This window comes from Saccopteryx leptura, chromosome 1, assembly GCF_036850995.1.
Source record: "Saccopteryx leptura isolate mSacLep1 chromosome 1, mSacLep1_pri_phased_curated, whole genome shotgun sequence".
NCBI classification, from domain to species: domain Eukaryota; kingdom Metazoa; phylum Chordata; class Mammalia; order Chiroptera; family Emballonuridae; genus Saccopteryx; species Saccopteryx leptura.
Genome location: NC_089503.1, coordinates 294,507,447 through 294,531,462, shown reverse-complemented (window position 1 = coordinate 294,531,462; position 24,016 = coordinate 294,507,447). Strand labels below are relative to the sequence as shown.

The 24,016-nt window shown below is 41.2% G+C and overlaps 1 protein-coding gene across 1 annotated transcript in view; it reads left to right on the top strand.

Annotated features, from left to right (window-relative positions):
• STAB2 (stabilin 2) overlaps positions 1-24,016 on the top strand; it is a 170,115-nt gene that overhangs the window by 45,877 nt on the left and 100,222 nt on the right. Inside the window, exons 16-20 of the mRNA XM_066356444.1 lie at positions 15,769-15,822; positions 16,127-16,207; positions 18,113-18,265; positions 21,050-21,112; positions 23,759-23,845. Coding sequence (XP_066212541.1) covers positions 15,769-15,822; positions 16,127-16,207; positions 18,113-18,265; positions 21,050-21,112; positions 23,759-23,845 — 438 coding nt within the window. The remainder of the gene's footprint in view (positions 1-15,768; positions 15,823-16,126; positions 16,208-18,112; positions 18,266-21,049; positions 21,113-23,758; positions 23,846-24,016) is intronic.

Below are 24,016 nucleotides of genomic sequence, written 5' to 3'. Positions count from 1 at the left end.
TAGAATGGCTCTGGTTGCAACAGAGCAACACCCCAGATGGGCAGAGCATTCCCCCTGGTAGGCATGCCAGGTGGATCCCGGTCGGGCACATGCGGGAATCTGTCTGACTGCTTCCCCATTTCCATCTTCAGAAAAATACAAAAAATAAATAAATAAAAGAAAAAATACAACAACAAAAAAAAAAAAGAAAAGAGAAAAAAGGGGGGGGCATTCCCTTGTGTTAAAGCTCCAGGGAGCATGGAGTGAGCTTGAGTATGTCCTATGAAACATGGAGCTCTATGTTGACATATAAGTCTTTGAAGAAGGAGGAACTGCTGAAACAGTTCATCAGCATTTGTCCCTAAGACAGCAGTCTTTATAGTGGAAACACCATAAGTAAATATTTGCTGTCTGTCTATAGATTAAAGGGGGAATATGGCAAATGCTGAAAAGCCATGATCTTTGTGCCCCTCCCCTCCCCCAACCCCCTCCCTCTCCTCCCCCCACCCTGTAACCCCAACACTGTTGTCCATGTCTCTGAGTCTCATCTTTATGTCCCACCTATGTATGGAATCATATAGTTCTTAGTTTTTTCTGATTTACTTCTTTCGCTCAGTATAATGTTATCAAGGCCCATCCATGTTGTTGTAAAAGATCCTATGTCATCAATTCTTATGGCTGAGTAGTATTCCATAGTATATATATACCAAAGCTTTTTAATCCACTTGTCCTCTGATGGACACTTGAGCTGTTTCCAGATCTTTGCTATTGTGAACAATGCTGCCAGAAACATGAGGGTGCATTTCTTTTTTTCAAACAGTGCTATGGTGTTCTTGGGGTATATTCCTAACAGTGGTATAGCTGGGTCAAAACTCCATACTGTTTTCCACAGTGGCTGCACCAGTCTGCATTCCCACCAGCAGTGCAGGAGGGTTCCCTTTTCTCCACATCCTCGCCAGAACTTATTCTGTGGGGTTTTTTTGGTTTTTTTTTTTAAGTATTAAAATTTTATTTATAAAATGAAAAGATCCTATTTATGATCACAATAGCCTTTTTTTTTTTTAGGTTATTTTGTCATTTAATTATGTTGCATACCCCTCGCCCAAAGTCAGATTGTCCTCCGCCTCCCTCTATCTAGTTCTCTGTGCCCCTCCCCCTCCCCCTAACTCTCTCCTTCCCTCCCTCCCATGTCCTCCCTCCCCCCACCCCTGGTAACCACCACACTCTTGTCCATGTCTCTTAGTCTCGTTTTTATGTTCCACCAATGTATGGAATCATGTAGTTCTTGGTTTTTTCTGATTTACTTATTTCACTCCGTATAATGTTATCAAGATCCCACCATTTTGCTGTAAATGATCTGATGTCATCATTTCTTATGGCTGAGTAGTATTCCATAGTGTATATGTGCCACATCTTCTTTATCCAGTCTTCTATTGAAGGGCTTTTTGGTTGTTTCCATGTCTTGGCCACTGTGAACAGTGCTGCAATGAACATGGGGCTACATGTATCTTTACGTATCAATGTTTCTGAGGTTTTGGGGTATATACCCAGTAGAGGGATTGCTGGGTCATAAGGTAGTTCTATTTTCAGTTTTTTGAGGAACCACCATACTTTCCTCCATAATGGTTGTACTACTTTACAGTCCCACCAACAGTGGATGAGAGTTCCCTTTTCTCCGCAGCCTCTCCAACATTTGCTATTACCCGTCTTGTTGATAATAGCTAATCTAACAGGGGTGAGGTGGTATCTCATTGTAGTTTTGATTTGCATTTCTCTAATAACTAATGAAGCTGAGCATCTTTTCATATATCTGTTGGCCATTTGTATTTCTTCCTGGGAGAAGTGTCTGTTCATGTCCTCTTCCCATTTTCTTATTGGATTGTTTGTTTGTTTGTTGTTGAGTTTTATGAGTTCTTTGTAAATTTTGGATATTAGGCCCTTATCTGAGCTGTTGTTTGAAAATATCATTTCCCATTTAGTTGGCTGTCTGTTTATTTTGATATCAGTTTCTCCTGCTGAGCAAAAACTTTTTATTCTGATGTAGTCCCATTCATTTATCTTTGCCTTCACTTCTCTTGCCATTAAAGTCAAGTTCATAAAATGTTCTTTAAAACCCAGGTCCATGATTTTAGTACCTATGTCTTCTTCTATGTACTTTATTGTTTCAGGTCTTATATTTAGGTCTTTGATCCATTTTGAATTAATTTTAGTACACGGGGACAGGCTGTAGTCGAGTTTCATTCTTTTGCATGTGGCTTTCCAGTTTTCCCAACACCATTTGTTGAAGAGGCTTTCTTTTCTCCATTGTGTGTTGTTGGCCCCTTTATCAAAGATTATTTGACCATATATATGTGGTTTTATTTCTGGGCTTTCTATTCTGTTCCATTGGTCTGAGTGTCTATTTTTCTGCCAATACCATGCTGTTTTGATTATCGTGGCCCTATAATATAGTTTAAAGTCAGGTATTGTAATGCCCCCAGCTTCATTCTTTTTCCTTAGGATTGTTTTGGCTATTCGGGGTTTTTTATAGTTCCATATAAATCTGATGATTTTTTGTTCCATTTCTTTAAAAAATCTCATAGGAATTTTGATGGGAATTGCATTAAATTTATATATTGCTTTGGGTAATATGGCCATTTTAATTATATTTATTCTTCCTATCCAAGAACAAGGAATATTTTTCCATCTCATTGTGTCTTTTTCTATTTCTCTTAATAATGCCTTGTAGTTTTCGTTATATAGGTCCTTTACATTCTTTGTTATATTTATTCCTAGGTATTTTATTTTTTTTTGTTGCAATCGTGAAGGGGATTATTTTTTTGAGTTCGTTTTCTAATATTTCATTGTTGGCATATAGAAAGGCTATGGACTTTTGTATGTTAATTTTGTATCCTGCGACCTTACTGTATTGGTTTATTGTTTATAATAATCTTTTTGTGAAGTCCTTCGGGTTTTCCATGTATAGGATCATATCATCAGCAAAAAGTGATACCTTTACTTCTTCTTTTCCGACATGGATGCCTTTTATTTCTTTGTCTTGTCTGATTGCTCTGGCCAGAACTTCTAGCACCACGTTAAATAAGAGTGGAGAGAGTGGACAACCCTGTCTTGTTCCTGATTTAAGGTAGAAAGTCCTCAGTTTTATGCCGTTTAATATGATGTTGGCTGATGGTTTATCATATATGGCCTTTATCATGTTGAGATATTTTCCTTCTATACCCATTTTGTTGAGAGTCTTAAACATAAAATTGTGTTGTATTTTATCAAAAGCCTTTTCTGCATCTATTGATAAGATCATGTGGTTTTTGTTCTTTGTTTTGTTGATATGGTGTATTACGTTAACCGTTTTGCGTATGTTGAACCATCCTTGAGATTCTGGGATGAATCCCACTTGATCATGATGTATTATTTTTTTAATATGTTGTTGTATTCGGTTTGCCAGTATTTTGTTTAGTATTTTAGCATCTGTATTCATTAGAGATATTGGTCTGTAGTTTTCTTTCTTTGTGCCATCCTTGCCAGGTTTTGGTATGAGGGTTATGTTGGCCTCATAAAATGTATTTGGAAGTATTGCTTCTTCTTCAATTTTTTGGAAGACTTTGAGTAGAATAGGAACCAAGTCTTCTTTGAATGTTTGATAGAATTCACTAGTATAACCATCTGGGCCTGGACTTTTATTTTTGGGGAGGTTTTTAATAGTTTTTTCTATTTCCTCCCTGCTGATTGGTCTGTTTAGGCTTTCCGCTTCTTCATGACTCAGTCTAGGAAGGTTGTATTGTTCTAGGAATTTATCCATTTCTTCTAGATTGTTGTATTTGGTGGCATATAATTTTTCATAGTATTCTACAATAATTCTTTGTATATCTATGATGTCTTTGGTGATCTCTCCTCTTTCATTTTGGATTTTATTTATTTGAGTCCTGTGCCTTTTTTCCTTGGTGAGTCTTGCCAAGGGTTTGTCAATTTTGTTGATCTTTTCAAAGAACCAGCTTCTTGTTTTATTGATTTTTTTTATAGTTTTTCTGTTCTCTATTTCATTTATTTCTGCTCTGATTTTTATTATCTCCTTTCTTCAGCTGGTTTTGGGTTGTCTTTGTTCTTCTTTTTCTAGTTCCTTAAGGTGTGAAGTTAAGTGGTTTACTTCAGCTCTCTCTTGTTTGTTCATATAGGCCTGAAGTGATATGAACTTTCCTCTTATTACTGCTTTTCCTGCATCCCAGAGATTCTGATATGTCGTATTTTCATTTTCATTTGTCTGTATATATCTTTTGATCTCTGCGCTTATTTCTTCTTTGACCCATTCATTTTTTAGATGTATGTTGTTTAGTTTCCACATTTTTGTGGGTTTTTCCCCCTCTTTTTTGCAGTTGAATTCTAGTTTCAAGGCTTTATGATCAGAAAATATGCTTGGTACAATTTCAATTTTTCTAAATTTGCTGATATTGTCTTTGTGGCCCAACATATGGTCAATTCTTGAGAATGTTCCATGTACACTAGAGAAAAATGTATACTCTGTCGCTTTGGGATGAAGTGTCCTGTAGATGTCTATCATATCCAGGTGTTCTAGTATTTCGTTTAAGGCCACTGTATCTTTATTGATTCTCTTTTTGGATGACTGATCTAGAGCCGTCAGCGGTGTATTGAGGTCTCCAAGTATGATTGTGTTTTTGTTAGTTTTTGTTTTAAGGTCAATAAGTAGCTGTCTTATATATTTTGGTGCTCCTTGGTTTGGTGCATATATATTAAGGATTGTTATGTCTTCTTGATTCAACTTCCCCTTAATCATTATGAAATGACCATTTTTGTCTCTAAGTACTTTTTCTGTCTTGTAGTCAGCATTATTAGATATGAGTATTGCTACACCTGCTTTTTTTTGGGTGTTGTTTGCTTGGAGTATTGTTTTCCAGCCTTTCACTTTGAATTTGTTTTTATCCTTGTTGCTTAGATGTGTTTCTTGTAGGCAGCATATAGTTGGATTTTCTTTTTTAATCCATTCTGCTACTCTGTGTCTTTTTATTGGTAAGTTTAATCCATTTACATTTAGTGTAATTATTGACACTTGTGGGTTCCCTACTGCCATTTTATAAATTGCTTTCTGTTAATTTTGTATCTTGTTTGATTCTTCTTTTTTGTTTTTCTATCATTTGTTTTTGTTTGTTTGTGTTCCATACTTCTTTCCTCAGTTGCTACCTTTTTTAAGTCAAGTGTTTTTGTGGTGGTTTTTTCAAGGGTGGTTACCATTAAGTAATGAAAAGGGTACCTACCATATTCATTGTAGTACCCTATCTTATGAGTATTTCTGCACTTCTTCGTCCTTTGCTACTGTTAATCTCCATCCTCTCCCCCCTTTTTTTCCTTTGTTGTCACAGTTTAAGTTTGGTTTTATTGTGTTCTTGGTGGAGCTGTTACTTGTGGTGTTGTTTTCTTTTGTTCTTTGTATCTGGTTGGAAAACCCCCATTAGTATTTCCTGGAGTGGGGGCTTTCTGCTGATAAATTCTCTCATCTTTTCTGTATTTGTGAATGTTTTTATATCTCCTTCATACTTGAAGGATAACTTTGATGGGTATAGTATTCTTGGCTGAAAGTTCCTCTCTTTCAGGGCTTTAAATATTGGGGTCCACTCTCTTCTAGCTTGTAGAGTTTCTGCTGAGAAATCTGATGATAATCTAATAGGCCTTCCTTTATATGTTGTACTCTTCTTTTCCCTGGCTGCCTTGAGAATTTTTTCTTTGTCATTGGTTTGTGTCATCTTTATTATGATGTGCCTTGGAGTAGGTTTGTTGGGGTTAAGAAAACTTGGTGTTCTGTTTGCTTCTTGAATTTGAGGCTTTAGTTCTTTCCACAGGCTTGGGAAGTTCTCGTCTATTATTTGTTTGAGTATATTCTCCATTCCATTTTCTTTCTCTTCTCCCTCTGATATACCTATTATTCTTATGTTATTCTTTCTGATGGAGTCAGACAATTCCTGTAGGGCTTTCTCGTTTTTTATTATTTTTGAGTCTCTTTCTTCTTCTCTCTGTTGTGCCTCAAGTTGTTTGTCTTCTATTTCACTAATCTTATCTTCTATCTGGGCTGTTCTGTTAGCTAAGCTTGTTACCTCGTTTTTCAGCTCGTGAATTGAGTTTTTCATTTCTGTTTGATTTGTTTTTATAGTTTCAATTTCCTTGGTAATATATTCTTTGTGTTCATTGAGTTGTTTTCTGATCTCCCTAAATTGCCTTTCTGTGTTTTCTTGTATATCTCTGAGTATTTTTAAGATTTCTATTTTAAATTCTCTGTCATTTAGCTCCAAGGCTTCCAATATGTTAAGTCTTTTCTCCATAGATTTTTCCACATCTATTTGTGTTACCTCTCTTTCTTTTGTATCCATAATATTCGATTTCCTCTTTCTTATTGGCATCTGAGGGTCGTCTTGTTGATAGCACACAGGCGCACTCCCTCCGCGGCTTGAATGAACGTTCCTGCGGTAGTTAGCTTCCTCCACACCCTCGTCTCTCAGATTCAAGTGATAACAGTCCTTTCGCTTTCAGTTTGTGTGGAACTCCGGAATGCTCCGAGGATAAATTTTTCTGTTTCTAGTTGATAAATTTGTTGTGATTTTGGGGAGATCTGTCGGACGCGCTGCTCACGGCGCCATTTCCGTGACGTCCTGTTGTTTTATTGATGAGCGCCATTCTGACTGGTGTGAGGTGATATCTCATTGTGGTTTTAATTTGCATTTCTCTAATCATTAGTGATGTTGAACATTTTTTCATATGCCTATTGGCCATCTGTGTGTCCTCTTTGGAGAAGTGTCTATCCATTTCTTTTGCCCATTTTTGGATTGGATTGTTTGTCTTCCTGGTATTAAGTTTTACAAGTTCTTTATAAATTTTGGTTATTAACCCCTTATCAGATGCAATGTCAAATATATTCTGCCATTGTGTAGTTTGTCTTTTTATTCTGTTCTTATTGTCTTTAGCTGTGCAGAAGCTTTTTAGTTTGATAAAGTCCCATTTGTTTATCCTGTCTTTTATTTCACTTGCCTGTGGAGACAAATCAGCAAATATATTGCTGCGAGAGATGTCAGAGAGCTTACTGCCTATGTTTTCTTCTAAGATGCTTATGGTTTCACGGGTTACATTTAAGTCTTTTATCCATTTTGAGTTTATTTTTGTGAGTGGTGTAAGTTGGTGGTCTAGTTTCATTTTTTTGCAGATAGCTGTCCAATTTTCCCAACACCATTTGTTGAAGAGGCTATCTTTACTCCATTGTATTTCCTTACCTCTTTTGTCAAATATCAGTTGTCCATAGAGCTGTGGGTTTATTTCTGGGTTCTCTGTTCTGTTCCATTGATCTATGTGCCTGTTCTTATGCCAGTACCATGCTGTTTTGAGTACAATGGCCTTATATTATAACTTGATATCCGGAAATGTGATCCCTCCTGCTTTATTCTTCCTTTTCAAGATTGCTGAGGCTATTCGTGTTCTCTTTTGGTTCCATATAAATTTTTGGAATATGTGTTCTATATCTTTGAAGTAAGTCATTGGTATTTTAATTGGTATTGCATTGAATTTATAAATTGCTTTGGGTAATATAGACATTTTAATGATGTTTATTCTTCCTAACCATGAGCACGGTATATGCCTCCACTTATTCATATCTTCCCTGATTTCTTTTATCAATGTTTTATAATTTTCTGAGTACAAGTCTTTAATCTCCTTGGTTAGAATTATTCCTAGGTACTTTATTTTTTTGGTTGCAATGGTAAAGGGGATTGATTCCTTGATTTCTCTTTCTGAGAGTTTATTATTAGTGTATAAAAATGCCTCTGATTTCTGAGTATTGATTTTATATCCTGCCACCTTGCCAAATTCATTTATCAGGTTTAGTAGTTTTTTGACTGAGACTTTAGGGTTTTCTATATACAATATTGTATCATCTGCAAATAATGATAGTTTTACTTCTTCTTTTCCAATTTGGATGCCTTTTATTTCTTTTTCTTGTCTGATTGCTGTGGCTAGGACTTCCAGAACTATGTTGAATAAGAGTGGTGAAAGGGGGCACCCCTGCCTTGTTCCTGATCTTAAGGGCATTGCTTTTAATTTTTGCCCATTGAGTATGATGTTGGCTGTGGGTTTGTCATAGATGGTCTTTATCATGTTGAGGTATGTTCCCTGTATTCCCACTTTGCTGAGAGTTTTGATCATGAATGGGTGCTGGACTTTATCAAATGCTTTTTCTGCACCTATTGAAATTATCATGTAGTTTTTCTCCTTTTTTTTATGTGATGAATCACATTGATTGATTTGCGAATATTGTACCAGCCTTGCCTCCCAAGAATAAATCCCACTTGATCATGGTGTATGATTTTTTTTCATATATTGCTGGATCCGGTTTGCTAATATTTTGTTGAGGATTTTTGCATCTAAGCTCATCAGGGATATTGGCCTATAATTTTCTTTTTTTGTGTTGTCTTTGCCTGGTTTTAGAATCAGAATTATGCTCGCCTCATAAAAGGAGTTTGGAAGTCTTCCTTCCTCTTGAATTTTTTGAAATAGCTTGAGAAGGATAGGAGTTAGTTCTTCTTTGAATATTTGGTAGAATTCACTTGTGAAGCCATCAGGCCCAGGACTTTTCTTTTTGGGGAGTTTTTTGATAGCTGTTTCAATCTCATTTGTTGTAATTGGTCTGTTTAGGTTTTCTGATTCTTCCAGATTGATTTTTGGAAGATTATATGATTCAAGGAATTTGTCCATTTCATCTAGGTTGTCTAGTTTTTTGGCATATAGTTCTTCATAGTATTTTCTTACAATATTTTGTATTTCTGTTGTGTCAGTTGTTATTTCTCCACTCTCATTTCTAATTTTATTTATTTGAGTCCTCTCTCTTTTTTTCTTGGTGAGTCTCATTAAAGGTTCATCGATCTTGTTTACCTTTTCAAAGAACCAACTTCTGGTTTCATTGATCCTCTGTATTGTTTCTTTAGCCTCTATGTCATTTATTTCTGCTCTGATCTTTATTATTTCCTTCCTTCTACTAGCTCTGGGCTTTACTTGCTGTTCTTTTTCTAGTTCTTTTAGATGCAGCGTCAAGTTGTTTATTTGAGCTTTTTCTAGCTTCTTGAGGTATGCCTGTAATGCTATAAACTTCTCTCTCAGGACTGCTTTTGCTGTGTCCCATAAATTTTGAGTTGATGTATGCTCATTATCATTTGTTTCTAGGAGTTTTTTAATTTATTCTTTGATCTCAATGTTAACCCATTCATTATTTAATAACATGCTATTTAGTTTCCAAGTGTTTGAATGTTTTTCAATTTTTCTATTGTGGTTGATTTCTAGTTTAATGCCATTGTGATCAGAGAAAGTGCTCGATATGATTTCAATCTTCTTAAATTTGTTGAGACCGCTTTTGTGCCCTAACATGTGGTCTATTCTAGAGAATATATCATGAGTGCTTGAAAAGAATGTATATTCCGCTGTTTTAGGGTGAAAGGTTCTGAAGATATCTATTAAATCGAGTTTATCTAATATGTTCTTTAAGTCTGCTGTTTCTTTGTTAATTTTCTTTCTTGAGGATCTATCTAATGATGTTAATGGGGTATTGAAATCCCCTACTATTATAGTATTACTGTTGATCTCACCCTTTAAGTCCATCAAAGTCTGCTTTATATATTTAGGTGCTCCTATATTAGGTGCATAGATATTTATAACGGTTATATCTTCCTTTTGGATTGCTCCCTTTATCATTATGTAGTGACCTTCTTTATCTCTAACTATGGTCTTTGTTTTAAAGTCCATTTTGTCTGATATAAGTATTGTTACCCCAGCTTTTTTGTCATTTACATTTGCATGAAATATTTTTTTCCATCCTTTTATCTTCAGTCTGTATGCATCTTTTGATTTAAGGTGTGTCTCTTGTAGACAGCATATGTATGGGTCCTGTTTTCTTATCCACGCAGCTACCCTATGTCTCTTGATTGGATCATTTAATCCATTAACATTTAAGGTTATTACTGATATGTAATTGTTTATTGCCATTTTTTTCTTTAAAACTCTATTCCTCTTTTGCTATATTCTTTTTTTCCTTTGATCTGTTTACAACAGGTCCCTTAGCATATCTTGCAGCCTTGGTTTGGTTGCAGTGAATTCCTTGAGATTTTTTTTTGTCTGTAAAGCTTTTTATTTCTCATTCAATTTTAAATGATAGCCTTGCTGGATAAAGTAGTCTTGGTTTTAGGCTCTTCTGCATTACTTTGAATATTTCTTGCCATTCCCTTCTGGCCTCAAGTGTTTCTGTTGAGAAGTCAGAAGTCATCCTTATGGGGGCTCCTTTGTAGGTGATAGTCTTTTTTTCTCTAGCAGCTTTTAATATTTTCTCTTTATCATTTAGCTTTGGTATTTAATTATGATGTGTCTTGGTGTTGGTTTCTTTAGGTTTCTCCTTAATGGAGTTCTCTGTGCTTCCTGAACATGTGAAATGTTTTCCTGCCTTAATTGGGGGAAGTTTTCCGCTATGCTATGTTTGAACAAAGTCTCTATCCCTTGTTCTTTCCCTTCTTCTTCAGGAACCCCTATGATGCAGATGTTATTTCTCTTCATGTTGTCACAGAGCTCTCTTAGAGTTTCCTCAGACTTTTTGAGTCTCTTTTCTTTTTTCTGCTTTGCTTTCGTACCTTTATTTATTGTGTCCTCTAACTCGCTGATTCGATTCTCTGCTTCATCCATCCTGCTTTTAATACAATGGAAGGCCATTGTATTCTTTATTTCAGATATTGTATTTGTCATTTCTGACTGATTCTTTTTTATTATTTCAATGTCCTTTTTTATATTTGTTATCTCTTTATTTAGGTTTTCATAATGGCCATCTATGGTTGTTCTAATATCTTTGAGATCCTAACAATCATTATTTTAAACTCTGCATCTGGTAATTTGGTTATATCTGATTCACTTAGGTCCTTTTCTGGGGATTTCTCTTGGTTTATTTGTGTTGTATTTCTCTGCCTCCGCATTTTCTCTTCACGGGAGTGGCTGTGATCATGCATTCGGGTGCACAAGGGTTGGTGGCCTTGGCCTTTGCCCCGCCCCCGTGTGTGATGTTATGCTCGGTAATGATGGCACTGGCAAGCACCTTTGCTCAGCTGCAGGTGTCCGCCTGTTTCCGGGCTTTTGCCCTGCCCTTGCAGGAGGAGCCCGCTCGAGGAACGGCTACTAGCCTTGGTTCTACCACCAGGCAGGACTGCGTGCCGAAGCTCAGCTCAGTAGCGGAACTCCGCCTCTTCTGGGCTTTTGGCTCCACCCCCGCAGGAGGAGCCGGCTACCAAGTCAGACCGCAAGCCTGGGTTGCACGGGCGGGGCAAGGCTGTGCTCCTGTGCCCTTGCTCAGGGGCTGGTCTCCACCCTTTCTGGGGTTCCCGCCTTTCTCCCGCAGGCTGGATTACAGGCTGCCGGCAGCTGAGCTTGACCACTTTTGCACGCCCCCTCCTCCCCAGCCGGGCAAGATTGAGCTCACACCTGAGCCCAGTGGTGGCCAGCTGGCTTCCGCCCCTGCCAGCAGAACCGTGCTTTTGTCTCCCGCTGCCGTCCACCCTCCAGCGAGCCCTCAGCCGCATGGGTGGGGGCGTTGCAGCTCGGACCCTAAGACTCACTACTGTAGACCCAAAAGCTCCCTCCTTCTATGCGACTCTGCTCTGAGTGCCGCGGGGGAGCTTGTTTGGCTGCTCTCCTACTTCCCTTTGCTGGTATTGCTGTTTCCGGGGGAAATATTCACTTCAGCTTTGGGGAGTGACTCGTCCCAGGGGTTAGGGTGGCTATCTCCCAAAATGTTTCTCCCTGTGCCTCCTAGATTACACTCTCTTCCTGTTACTCTGGTCCTCTCCTCTCTCCCCGTCCCCAGGAACCCTGGGTGAGTGGTTGTGAGAGAGATGTTCTGCGCGGTCCCTTTAAGAAGGATCTTGGGTCTGAGAAATCAGACTCTTTCTCACAAACAGTATCCTGACTTGTTTCCAGCTAAATACTGTCCTTACGCCTCTTCTGGGCTCTAGGGCTGCTGGCTGGGACTTTGTTCTGGGGGCTCAGGACCCTTCCCCCTCTGCTAAACTCACTTCCCGCCACGCGAGTCTCTCCCTGCTGCTGTTCACTCCGGGGAGCCCTCTCCGCGTTTCCTACCAGTCTCAGTGTGGCTTCTTCAGTGTTCCTTGGTTGAAGAGTCCTCTTAGTTTAGTCCAAAGTTGGTTTTTCTAGATGATAGTTCTTAAAATTAATTTGTAATCCACTTTGGTTCTGGGAGGTAGATGTTGGTACGTCCGCCTACTCCAGCGCCATCTTGTCTCTCCCTATACCTAATTTTAAAGCTGAAAAAGTAATTTGCTGCCCTGGGAGATAATTTTAAACCTGGAAATTATATGGCCTCTCTGAATGCATGAGCTTCTGATACAGGTTTTTAAAAAATAGCCCTGGCCGGTTGGCTCAGTGACAGAGTGTCAGCCTGGCGTGCAGGGGTTGCGGGTTCAATTTTCAGCCAGGGCACACAGGAGAAGCACCCATCTCCTCCTCCACCCCTCCCCCTCTCCTTCCTCTCTGTCTCTTTCTTCCCCTCCCACAACCAAGGCTCCATTGGAGCAGAGTTGGCCCGGGCACTGAGGATGGCTCTATGGCCTCTGCCTCAGGCACTAGAATGGCTCTGGTTGCAACAGGGCAACAGCCCAGATGGGCAGAGCATCGCCCCCTGGTGGGCATGCTGGGGTGGATCCTGGTCAGGCGCATGCAGGAGTCTGTTTGACTGCCTCCCTGTTTCCAACTTCAGAAAAATACAATAAAAATTTAAAAAAAAATAAGAAGAAATGAGTTCTCAGATACCTAATCAGGTACACTTAAAATTAAAACAAAACCTTTTACCTGGAATAGAAAGAAAAAAACCTAACCTCCCCTCTTTTCTGTTAAACACCTTTGCTCAGAAAGCCCTTCTCTTTCTCCTCTCTCATCACTCCTTCCAGTGGAGGTCTGGAGCTGCCCCCTCAGGCTCTGGAGAGTGGATTGTATGAATCTCCTTCCAGCACCATTAACGAGATCACACTGGTAGTGCTCAATCATCCCGTGGTGATTTACACTATAGTAATTGGCCGCTATAAATCATGGCTTATTTTTGCCCATAAAAATGATTTACTAACATACCACTGCTCCTGGCTCTCAATCTCTTTTCTTTCAAAGGTAGCATTTTTCTTCCTGCCAGGAATATAAAACTTTAAATCACTTTGTCTCGACTCATAAACTGATTTTCCACTCCAGTTTCTAGGTGAAGATAGAACGACCATTTCTGCCTCTTAGGTACAGAGCCTATGTGAGTTAAAATTTCTCAACCTATGGGAAGCTCTTCTGTCTCCATCCATCTTAATAGCATCCTCTGGTTGTATCTTCTGGGAAGAACCTCAGCCAGAGACAGTGAAATTTCCATCAACTAAACCAATAAAATGGAAAATAAACCAATCTCATTGGAAGCATGGCTTCTAATTCTCATGTGGGGTGCACGTTTCCTTTTCAGTGTATCTTTCTATTTCTCTCTGAAAGAAAATTTCAGTCTTATAATCATCCCATTCTCACAGAGACCACAGCTACTGACGATAAGCTCCAGCTTATGACGTCATCACTGAACCAGACAGAAATAAAAGCAAAGGGCAAAGACTGTCTCTCGTCAATTCTCAAATACCTTGAAAATTAAATGGGGCAAAGGGAGTTGGATTTGCAGAGTTCAAGTTCATACAATTGGGTAGAAAACTCTTTCTTTCTGTTTCTGGCACCAGAAAGTTTGATTTTGTTGTTACTGTTGTAGCTGTTGTCACCTAACACAGCCAGGGGAAGTGAATGTCCTCATAAGGGAAAGGATACACCTCACCGAAAGGCTCCTCCACAACAGCACCTGGAAGCACATCCTGTCCATGTGAGCCGTGCCAGACTGAATTCTAGCTGCATGGTGGCCCCCAGCCAGATAAGGCAGCAGGCACACACCGGGGTGGAGTTATGCTGACCAATGCCTCTGTCCCTTACATTCTCCTGTTCTCATAAGAAAAACCCAACATGGAGTAATTCTTGAGGCTTTAGAAGCAGATTACCCAGTTGATAAAGTCCTCCATATAGAATTAGCAGGCTGGAAGGAGTCTATACCAGTCTCTTTATTTTGCAGGTGAAGTTGAGACTAGAGGAGTTAAGTGGCTTGCTCAAGGTCACACAGAAGCAGAACCAGGATTAGAATCCAGGATCCTAATGTTCAGCTCAGTGCTCTTCCCAGGGCCCCCTCCCCTCCTCTTTTTAATTTATTGGCATAACTGTTTATACAGGGTCTGCCATGTGCTCCATACTGTGCTGACTGGGGACACAGTGATTAATAAACTAGATAAAACCAGTTCCTCCCTTCTGGGAGTATGTAGTCCAGTTTGTTCTGAAATTTCTCCAGTACTCCTCGCTTTTTCTCACCCCTTATGCCACTGAGCATCCAAACTTGTAATAGCATTGCTTCTCCCTGCAAGCCTCACTTCTGGGTACCACAAAGTTTAGTGAAGGTAACATTAAAATCCAGAGGCTAAGTGACTTGCACAAGGTCACACAGTAACAGAACCAGTACTGCAGATGGTGGTCAATTCAATACTCTTTTTGTGCACTTCATATAATGCTATTGTCTTATTGATGTGGTAGCCATATAGTTTATCATTTATGCCAGGACAATTTGGGGAGTGATTGGGTGATAGGACAATAAGTGTAAATCAAATTGTTCCAGACAAACCAGGATATGTGGTCACTCTACTTACAGGTGACTTCCTTGGCATTGGGACCAAGGCTAAATGCAGAGAGGAGCCTGGGTGAATGGAACTCAGACTCAACAGGTTTTCTTTTGATCTGGGACTTCACATCACACTGTTGGAACATGTTCCTAGGATGGCCAGCCTCCTGAGCATTACTATGATCTTGATTTGTGATCGTTCACCTAGTGACGATGGCTGTGCCACTTGAGAAGTAGAATTCAAGAGCTATGAAGCTGTCATTCTCAGCTGGGAGACTGCGACATTCTGCAATGGACCCCCACCACTGTCAACACCTCCTTCACCCAAAGAGAGCAGTCCCCATGCTCCTCAACTCTGTATGCTCTCTCCAGGACACCCTTACAGGGACTTCTCATCCTGTTTATAGACCCCAGACCTTCTATTTTCTCCACTCTTATTCCATTTTCTGAAACATGAGCAATCTTGGCTAAGGCTCTGCAAGAGAAATGTCCATGTACCATGGGAGCTCAAAATGGAAAGTGCCCTGACCAGATAATCCACATAAGGGCTGTATATTCACCAATAACCAGTACGTGGTTATGGTGAGAGTGAAACAGAATCATAAACAAAGGCTGTCTTAGAAAATCGAGAAGGTAGCCTTGGACATCCAGAGAGGTCATGGATCAGTGACCGAGAGCTCGGGCTAATCCTTAGGCTTATATGCTAAATTAGTGTTGTGACCTTCAACATGCCTTTAAAACTCAGTGTTAGCACACATAGAATGAGTCCATTGTATTCCTTCCCTCTCAGGGCTATGGGAGAATTAATGAGATGTACACATAATGTTTTCAGAATAGCCCCTGCCAGAGTAGGAGTTTGACAAATGTTAGCTATTTCAGAGGTGGGATTTTTCTCACCGTGGACTTCCCAGTAGATTAAGGGTCAGTTGTTTTTCTTGACTAAGTGTCCAAAGCCTTTTGAGGAGGTTCCCAAAAGAGGGGGCTGGGAAATGCTGTATTTGTTCATAGACTAAAGAAGTGTTTTAATCCCTCTACAGGGATCTTGGAAGCTTCTGGAACTTGTCAGATACCACATTATCCCATTTACCCAGGTTGGTCCCACTTTTCCTGTTCCCCCCTTCCACTTTCATGATATCTGACCTAGTTTTAAATGGTCATATTTTGATGCTAGAAAATATGTGACAATTGTCCTTTTTCTATAGTTCTGAGCATACCCTTAATCAGGAATAATGAACCTGCTATCAAAGAACACTTCAAAGCCCCATAAGTGCATGACATCAAAGCTTCCATTATTTATTCATAAACTCGCTGGCTATTTTTTTCCAGTGAGGACTTTGTGACATCAGGGCTCTGTGTGTTGCCCTAACCATCCCTCTCTCTTTGTTCTCACTGCAGCTTGAAGTGGCCACCGTCGTTTCAACCCTTCACATTAAGAGCATGGCCAACCAGATCATACAATTTAACACAACCAATAATGTAAGTGAACGTTCTACCACCGGCATCATGACTTACATGCATTTTTGCTCTTCTTACGATCATTCTTCACGTTGTCCTACCTCTATGCTAACTCACAGGCTTACAATCTTTACGATTATTTCATTCATTCATTGCCTTTTCAGCACAGACCTGCTGAGCAGCTATATGTGTGTACTGGATGCCAAGGATAAAGCAGTGAAAGAGGCAGGCTTCCATCCCAACAAGGAAAAGAGACATGAAACAATAATCAGCAACCAGCTAATTATTTAATTACAATTGCAATAAGTGCCACCAAGTGGAAGTTAAGAGGACTATGAGAGCATGTGACAGGAGGAGTCTGAGCAAGTCTAGGGGTCCAGAGGTCCTTAGTGAGGAGGTGAGGCTTTGGCCAACATTCAAAAGATGAGTCGGGAGAACTTGAGCAGAGAGGAGGAGAAGAAAGCTTCAGGCAGCAGAGCACATGTGCCAGGCCCTGAGGTGGGAGACACGTGACTAATTTTAAAAATTCAAATAAGGCAGCATTATTCAGCCAACTCCCTGGGGCTGTAACACCTGCCAAAGCCTGGCAGTGCAGAGATTTTTGTCTCTGGTTGATTCATTGTTGATGGTGATGATGATGGCGACTCAACCTTTCAACAAATATCTATTGAGTGCCTACTATGTGCCAGACACTATTTTGGGTCCTGAAGGTAGACCAATGATCAGACAAGAGTCTTTGGTTGTGTGGACCCTTCATTCTGGTAAATATGAGGATATGCAAGAAACACCTAAGTGAAATATGTCACACATTAGAGAATAGTAAATGCTAAGATGAAAACTAGCAAAGCTAGGAAGCGGAATAGAGAGAAGGGATGGGGCTTACATTTAGATAAAATGTCCCAGAAATCCTTGCAGAGAAGGAAACAAATGAGAAAGACCTGGAGGAAATGAAGAGAGAAGCAGTGTGACTATTCAGGAAAGAACATTCCAGAAAGAAGGACAGTATAAGTGCGAAGGCGCAATGCAGGGAGCATGCCCAACCTGCGTGAGGAGCAGTGAGGTCAGTGTGGCTAGATCAGAAAGGGCAGAAGAGAGGTTGGAAAGAGGGTAAAGGCAGCAGGAATGGGAAGGAGAAGTAGGGTTAGGGCAAACAGGGCCTAAGAACTCAAGGTAAGGACACGGGCTCCCACTTTGAATGAGATGAGGATTTTGAGCAGTAAAATGACGCGATTAGATATGCATTTTGGGAAACTGGTTAGGAGTCAATTGCAATAACCAAGAGAAGAATAACATGACTCAGATGAGGGTGGTAGCGGAACATGATAAGAAGCAGTTGAATTCTGGAGGTATTTTGAAGATAGACTTAACAAAATCTGCTGATGCATTGGCCAGGGAATGAAGAGAGGGTAAGCCAAGGATGACTCTCGAGCTTGTGACCCAAGCAAACCACAAAGATGAGTTGCCGTTAGCACCACGGATGGAGTGGATTTGGGGAAAAATTAGAGATCAGAATTCCTCACTAACGTCTTCATTTTCTGTCCCCTTCCCTACAACATAAACAGGAACGTGTCTGGTTTTGTTCACTGATATGTCACAAGGTCAATAAATGTATCTGAATGAATGGATCACCACAGAGAGGTAAACTAATTTGCCCAACATGGCATAGCAATACATTGTAGAGCTGGAATAGTGATACCTCTTCCCTCTTCTGGGACCTGCAAGGACATCCTTGCCTGGCATCAGGCAAGAATTCATGTACCAGATTCATCTTTCTCTGTCAACTAAGCCCTGCTAATAGCAGTCTTCCACTCACTGAAAGGTGAAGTGAAGAGAAGGTATCCAGTAAGGTCGCCACCATTCAGACCTGCCAGGGGACCACCAGGGGGTGTGCAGGACAGAATGAAAGATGTCATTGCTTCTTTCTAGGGACAGATTCTGGCAAATGATGTGGCAATGGAAGAACTTGAGGTCACTGCCAAAAATGGTCGAATTTACACGCTGACTGGAGTTCTAATTCCTCCCTCCATCATCCCCATCCTGCCCCACCGATGTGACGAAACAAAGAGAGAGATAAAACTGGTAAGAAAACTAGGAAAGTCAATGAGGACCTAAACAGCCCCACAAGGCTGATGACGTTCCCAGCTCTCACAATTCCAAGGAGCCTCATCCCAGAGGGGTTCCTGTCTTCGTGAACAGGCAGAACTAAGTTTCCTTTGGAGAGATTTCCACAGTGATAGATGCTGCCTGGGTGTATCAGTTTTCTCGGGCTGCCATAACAAATGACCACAAACTAGGTGGCTGAGAGCAACAGAGATGTATTCTCTCACAGCTCTAAGGGCCAGAAGTCCGAAATCAAAGTATTATCAGGGCCGTGCTTCCTCTGAAGGTTTGGGTGGGAAGGGGGAAGCTCTTCCTTGCCTCTTCCAGCTGCTGGTGCCCCCGGGATCCTCGGCATCCCTCGGCTCATAACTACATTACTTCTATCTCTGCCTCCATCTTTGCATGGCCTTCTTCCCTGTCTGTGTCACTGTGTGTCCCCTTCTCTTCTTGTAAGGACTCAAGTCTTAGATGAAGAGCCCACCCTTATCCAGTATGACCTCATCTTACCTCATTACATTTGTGAAAACTCAATTTCCAAATAAGGTCACATTCTGAGATTTGCAGGAACGTAAATTTGGGGATGGGAAACACTATTCAACCCATTGCACTTCCAGGGACTTTCAGAGAGATTTAAAATAGAAGTTTTTCTCAGGCAGAGGCTCTGGCCTAGCCAATCAACCATCTTTCTGTACTTCTTTTCAAATATCAAACTTATCTGTTTGCCCATGAGTTTGTGTGCCTTCTAAAGGCCTTTCCTGTTTCCATAGCAACTTTTTTAACTCCACTGGTTTTAATCAGAACATCCCAAATTTTAACATTGCTGTTAAACCACAACCCCAAAGACACAGCCATAATAGGTCTGGGTTTGTTTGTTTGTTTCAGGACACTTCAATAATACTTTACTAATTGTCTCCACAATAGCCTTGGAACATGGGCATTGAACAAGGAATAATGGCCTCTTTTTTATCGATTTTATTTTATTGATCCCACTTGTTGTCAAGAAGGCTGGGAATACCCAGTGGAGTAGCTGGCACAGGATTGTGGCTGAATGCTTTGATTGCAGCTGTCTTAATTAGTGTAATGAGTCTGATACGTTTTAGGCTACTGTGATGGCAGTAGTACCATGTGGCAGTCACATCCCCTGTGGCAGTTTTGACTCAGGTCTGAGCACCGCTTTTCAGAGAGGCAGACACTGGGTCACTCTCCCAGCTTGTCCCCGGAAGTGCTTTATGTTTGGTTCAATCCTTCAAATACATATTGGCAGGTGTATCACCTGGCATAGGCCAAGATGAAGATCAGAACAGGGAAAATGAAAATAGTCTCATCTCCTCATCCAAAGAAAAGAATATTAGGAAAATAGGTCCTCTTCAGAAAAGAGTCAATAGGAATCAATAATTACATACCCTCAAAGCTCCTCCACCCTGAGCAGCTGCCATTCAAGCTCAGGGAAGGAAGTCTATGGAGGCACAAGGGCAGCCCTAAGTTCAAGGTTGCCTAATTCTAGGCTATTTAAAAGTTTGTTCTCCATCTCCCCAAAGAACAGAATCAAGATGTGGGTCTGAACCGCAACCCAAAGAATTTTGGTTAGAAAGGGGGAAAAGAGTCTCCTACTGTTTCCTCTCAGTTTAGAGTCAAATTCATCTGCTCTGCCTGGTTTAGTGTGGTTTTGATTATCTATTAAAAGCACAAATGCATTCTCTGGAAAGTATTTAGGACTAGCAGAGAATAGAAGCTGTTGGCACCTTTTAGAAGTCTCAGTTTTCACCAGGCTGAACCCATAGCTGCCTTTGGCCATGTACACTTGGATTTGAGAGCATGTTTTTTTTTAATGTTAGAGGTTTAATAAATAACACTCTGTACTGTAAGGGTCTAGGGTTCATGCAGGTAACAGAATTTATCCCGACGGTTCAAATAGAGAGACTTTCATGAAGAAGCTATTACAGAGAGATAGGCAGGACTAAGGAAGCAAGCAAAATATCCAGGGTAGGTGATGTCAGGAAATCATTACCACCCTAGGCCTGAGTCATGACGGGGGCAAGAATAGGAGTAGAGTCATCTGAACCCAGTGTGAATGGGAAGAGTGGAAGAAGTGAAGCTATCAGGAGCTGTAGGGATGGTGCCTAAGTACACAGAGAGCAGAGAAGAAATACCTTGACCTTGCTCTCCTTCCACCCATCAATATCCTGCTGGTGCCTTCCATTGGCCAAGACCAATCAGAAGCAAGCAAGGAAGCCCAAGAGACCATCCTTCACTGTCTACCTGCTGGAGCCCAGAGCCCAGTAGAGAAGGTCAGGGGAGGAGAGATCTGGAGGCTCATACCCCTGCCCTTGCTCCTGAATTCAGAACCCCTGAGCACGAAGCCCAGGAGACTGGAAGGAAGACCTCCAGTGTTTGGCCTCATTACTGCTAAGCTAATTGGAGAGCAAGGACTTTATCCTAATACTTCATCCTTGGCACAGGTGGACAACCACAATGTTCCCTGAGGGTCGGGTGCCTCTCTACATGGCAGAGAGTTGTTCTGTCTGACCCTAAAAGAGGGAGAAGAAGGGGCTGAGCAGGCTCAGTTAGTTCCTCCTCCCCACGCCCTCCAGTATTGTCTTTACTCCTTTTCTCTGGGGAGGAGTCAGTAGTGGGTGGGAGAGAGGCCAGGAATGTTACTCCAGTAGAACCCACCTTCACAGAAAGGAAGCATGAGGCCAGACAGGGCAGTCCCCTACTCCCTCCTACAGGGCACTTGTGCTGATCTGCTGTCTTTTCTTCCAGGGCACTTGTGTGAGCTGTTTCCTGGTATATTGGAGCAAATGTCCTGCCAACTCTGAGCCCACAGTGAGTGTGACAGCTTCACGAAAGTACACATCACCCAAGCAACCCCACTGATGTAGTTTCCCGTCCTTCCTACCTCCCTCTTAAAAGAGTTCATTCCAACTGGGGCAATAAAAAAATTAGCTCTTAGCCTACCCCTGGGGATGGTGGGAAGACAACCTTCATATCTGTGTTTGAATCCTTGCTCATTAACTCTAAGTAAGTTGCTTAAGCTTTTTACTCTAATTTTATTTATCTGTGAGTAATAATAATAACCACAACGGGATTAGCACAAATTAAAAACCCAAGTACAATGCCTAGATCAAGTAGCCATTCAGTAAAAGTTCATTCCTTCTCTACTTTTCCCTCTTAAATAAAACCCAACAATTGTGTTGGGGAGGCAAAACCTTGCCCTACCCTCCTACGGTCTCTGACCAGGCTCAGCTTTAAACTGCCATAAACTAGATTAACAGGAGAGAAGCACACAGATTTTTACACCCACATGGGAGCCGCCACAGAATGAGGACCCAGACAAGTGGCAAAACCCAATCAACTACAGTAGGTAGTAGGTTGAACAGAGAATGGCAGTTTTGGGACAGCAACTAAAATGTATGGGAGGGCTGACAGAAGATCAATTATTTTAACAAAGTCGGTGTGTACAGACAGTTCTTAGCTTCACCTCCCTGCCCATGGTGACAAGATACTTCTCTTCTCCTCGTACAGGGACAGATCTTTCACACAGGAGTTTTATCTCCTGTTTTCAGAAAGATAAAAAGAGATCAGAGTGTCCCTTTTGCATCTGCTGTTTTTCAGGTACCTCTGGCTGAAAACAATCCTTACACCAAAGTGGCATACTTTGGGATGGCGTGTTCCACCACCCCTCTATTCATATCTGCTCTTCCCAAATGTTAGTCTAGAGAGAAATACCAAGAAAATGATACTAGAACCATCAAAACCCTTTCAAGTTGGATTGAACTCTATACACGTCTGTGGAGGATCATAGCACTGGTGCTGGGGCAAAAAGACGACTAAGATCGTTTGTTTTGTTTTTGTCTTGAGAGCTCTACTCTAAAAGGAAAACAGAGAGTTGTACAAATAGTAATTCATATTCCATATCCTCTAAAGGAGGCAAAAACAAAGTGTCCTAAGGTAAAGTTGATGATAGAAATTTTGGCCTGTAAGTTTACCCTGAGAAAGAACTTCCAACCAGAAGTTTTATTCAACTCTAGAATAAATCACTAAGGAAGGGGATGAGCTCTTTAATGCAATCCTATTGTGGAGCATTTAATAAAGCAAAACATCATAATTAAATAGGCACAGGTATTCAATATTTATTTTGCTTGATGAAACCATAACCCCCTAGTCCTTCGGAACACTGTCAACCATGGACTATGAAAAAGGAGGGGGAAAGAGGAAATTGTGTTGGCCAGTTTCACAGCAACTACTGGGTGCCAGCCATTGTTCTAAATAATGCTTTATGCAGCCAACCTGTAAGGTGAGTATATTGTGTTCACAGCCATTGTGTCATCAGGACACGACGACAAAGAAATATAACAGGCTTTGCACAAGGGCACTCCACTGATAGGGGCAAAACAATGATCCCACATTGTCTCAGCCCAGAGAAGGGGGAGGAAGACAGCGAGAGATGAGACACTTGAGTTGGAGCCAAAAGAGCCTCGAAGCTGGCCCTCCAAGGCTCCCAGGATCTGCATATGGTTAATTATCTTGAGATCCAGCCAGAGGAATGAATAGTCCTCCCTCAGTGAGCACATCTAAGATTTTAGGATTTATAGTCCATGAAGTTCTCAGTGCTTTCTTCTTGAGCAAGGGCCTTAGATGAAGGAGCGTAAACTCAACATCAACATTTATCTGACATAAAATCTAAGCCAGGGACTAATGCTTCTGACAAAACTTGAGATCACCACTATTGTCCCATTTCATGGATTAGGCAGCTGAGGCCCACAGAGACTACCCAACTTGCCTGTGATATCCTAAAGTTAGTAGGTGATAAGGCGGGTCCCATTCTCTGGAACTGCCACTTACTAGTCGTATTCCTTAGAAAAATGATAACCTGTCTGGGCCTCACCTTCCTCATCTACTATAAAAGAGATGAAAAATATCCACATAGAATTGAAGATTGAAAACCTCTTATGTGTAATGTGTCCGGCCCTAGTAGGTTCTCAATATAGTTCTAGATAACTATGAGCGGGCACTGGGGCTAGAGAATGGAAGGATGCATTTAAATCTGCCTCCATCCCCAAGAGAAAAACCAAACTGTTGCTATTTGGTGGGGGATGGAGGAAGAGTCTTTCTAAAATTAGAAATAGACTCTTTCCTGATTCCAAAGTGTCTGTAGAAGAGGAGCTTAGGGATGGCTTTCATTGCAAAGGGAGGCTAAACCATATTCAGGATGAACAGGAAAGTGTCCCCCGATCAATTAGCAATGTCTGAGAGGGGCATAAAGATCCATGTGCCCTGCCCTGTGCAAACCCAGGCCCATATTTAATCAACAAGGAATCGAAGTACCTAATGCAGGTGACTCAGTTCTGATGGCTTCCTGATGCCGATGGTGGAATGGCAGTAGGCTGTCCCGTGTCTGTGGAAGCTGAGGAATGCCCGAGGACCTGGAAGAGCACACGGCAAAGCTTTTTCTCACTGGGTCTCTTCCAGGCGCTCTTCACACACAAATGTGTCTACACTGGCAGAACAGGGAGCCTGAAGAGCGGCTGTGCCAAATACTGCAACACCACTGTGAAGGTGAGGAGCGTGTGTGGCCGGGGCCCCCAGGGCCCCCAGAAGCCAGCAGCACTGGGCTGCACCAAGGCTACACACTTGGGCTCCGGGTTCCTTGTGATCACAGGTTGTCTGTGTGGTCTTGGCCATGTCTTTCTGCAAGGGAATCGAAGGGCAGGTCGATTCTTTGCACAG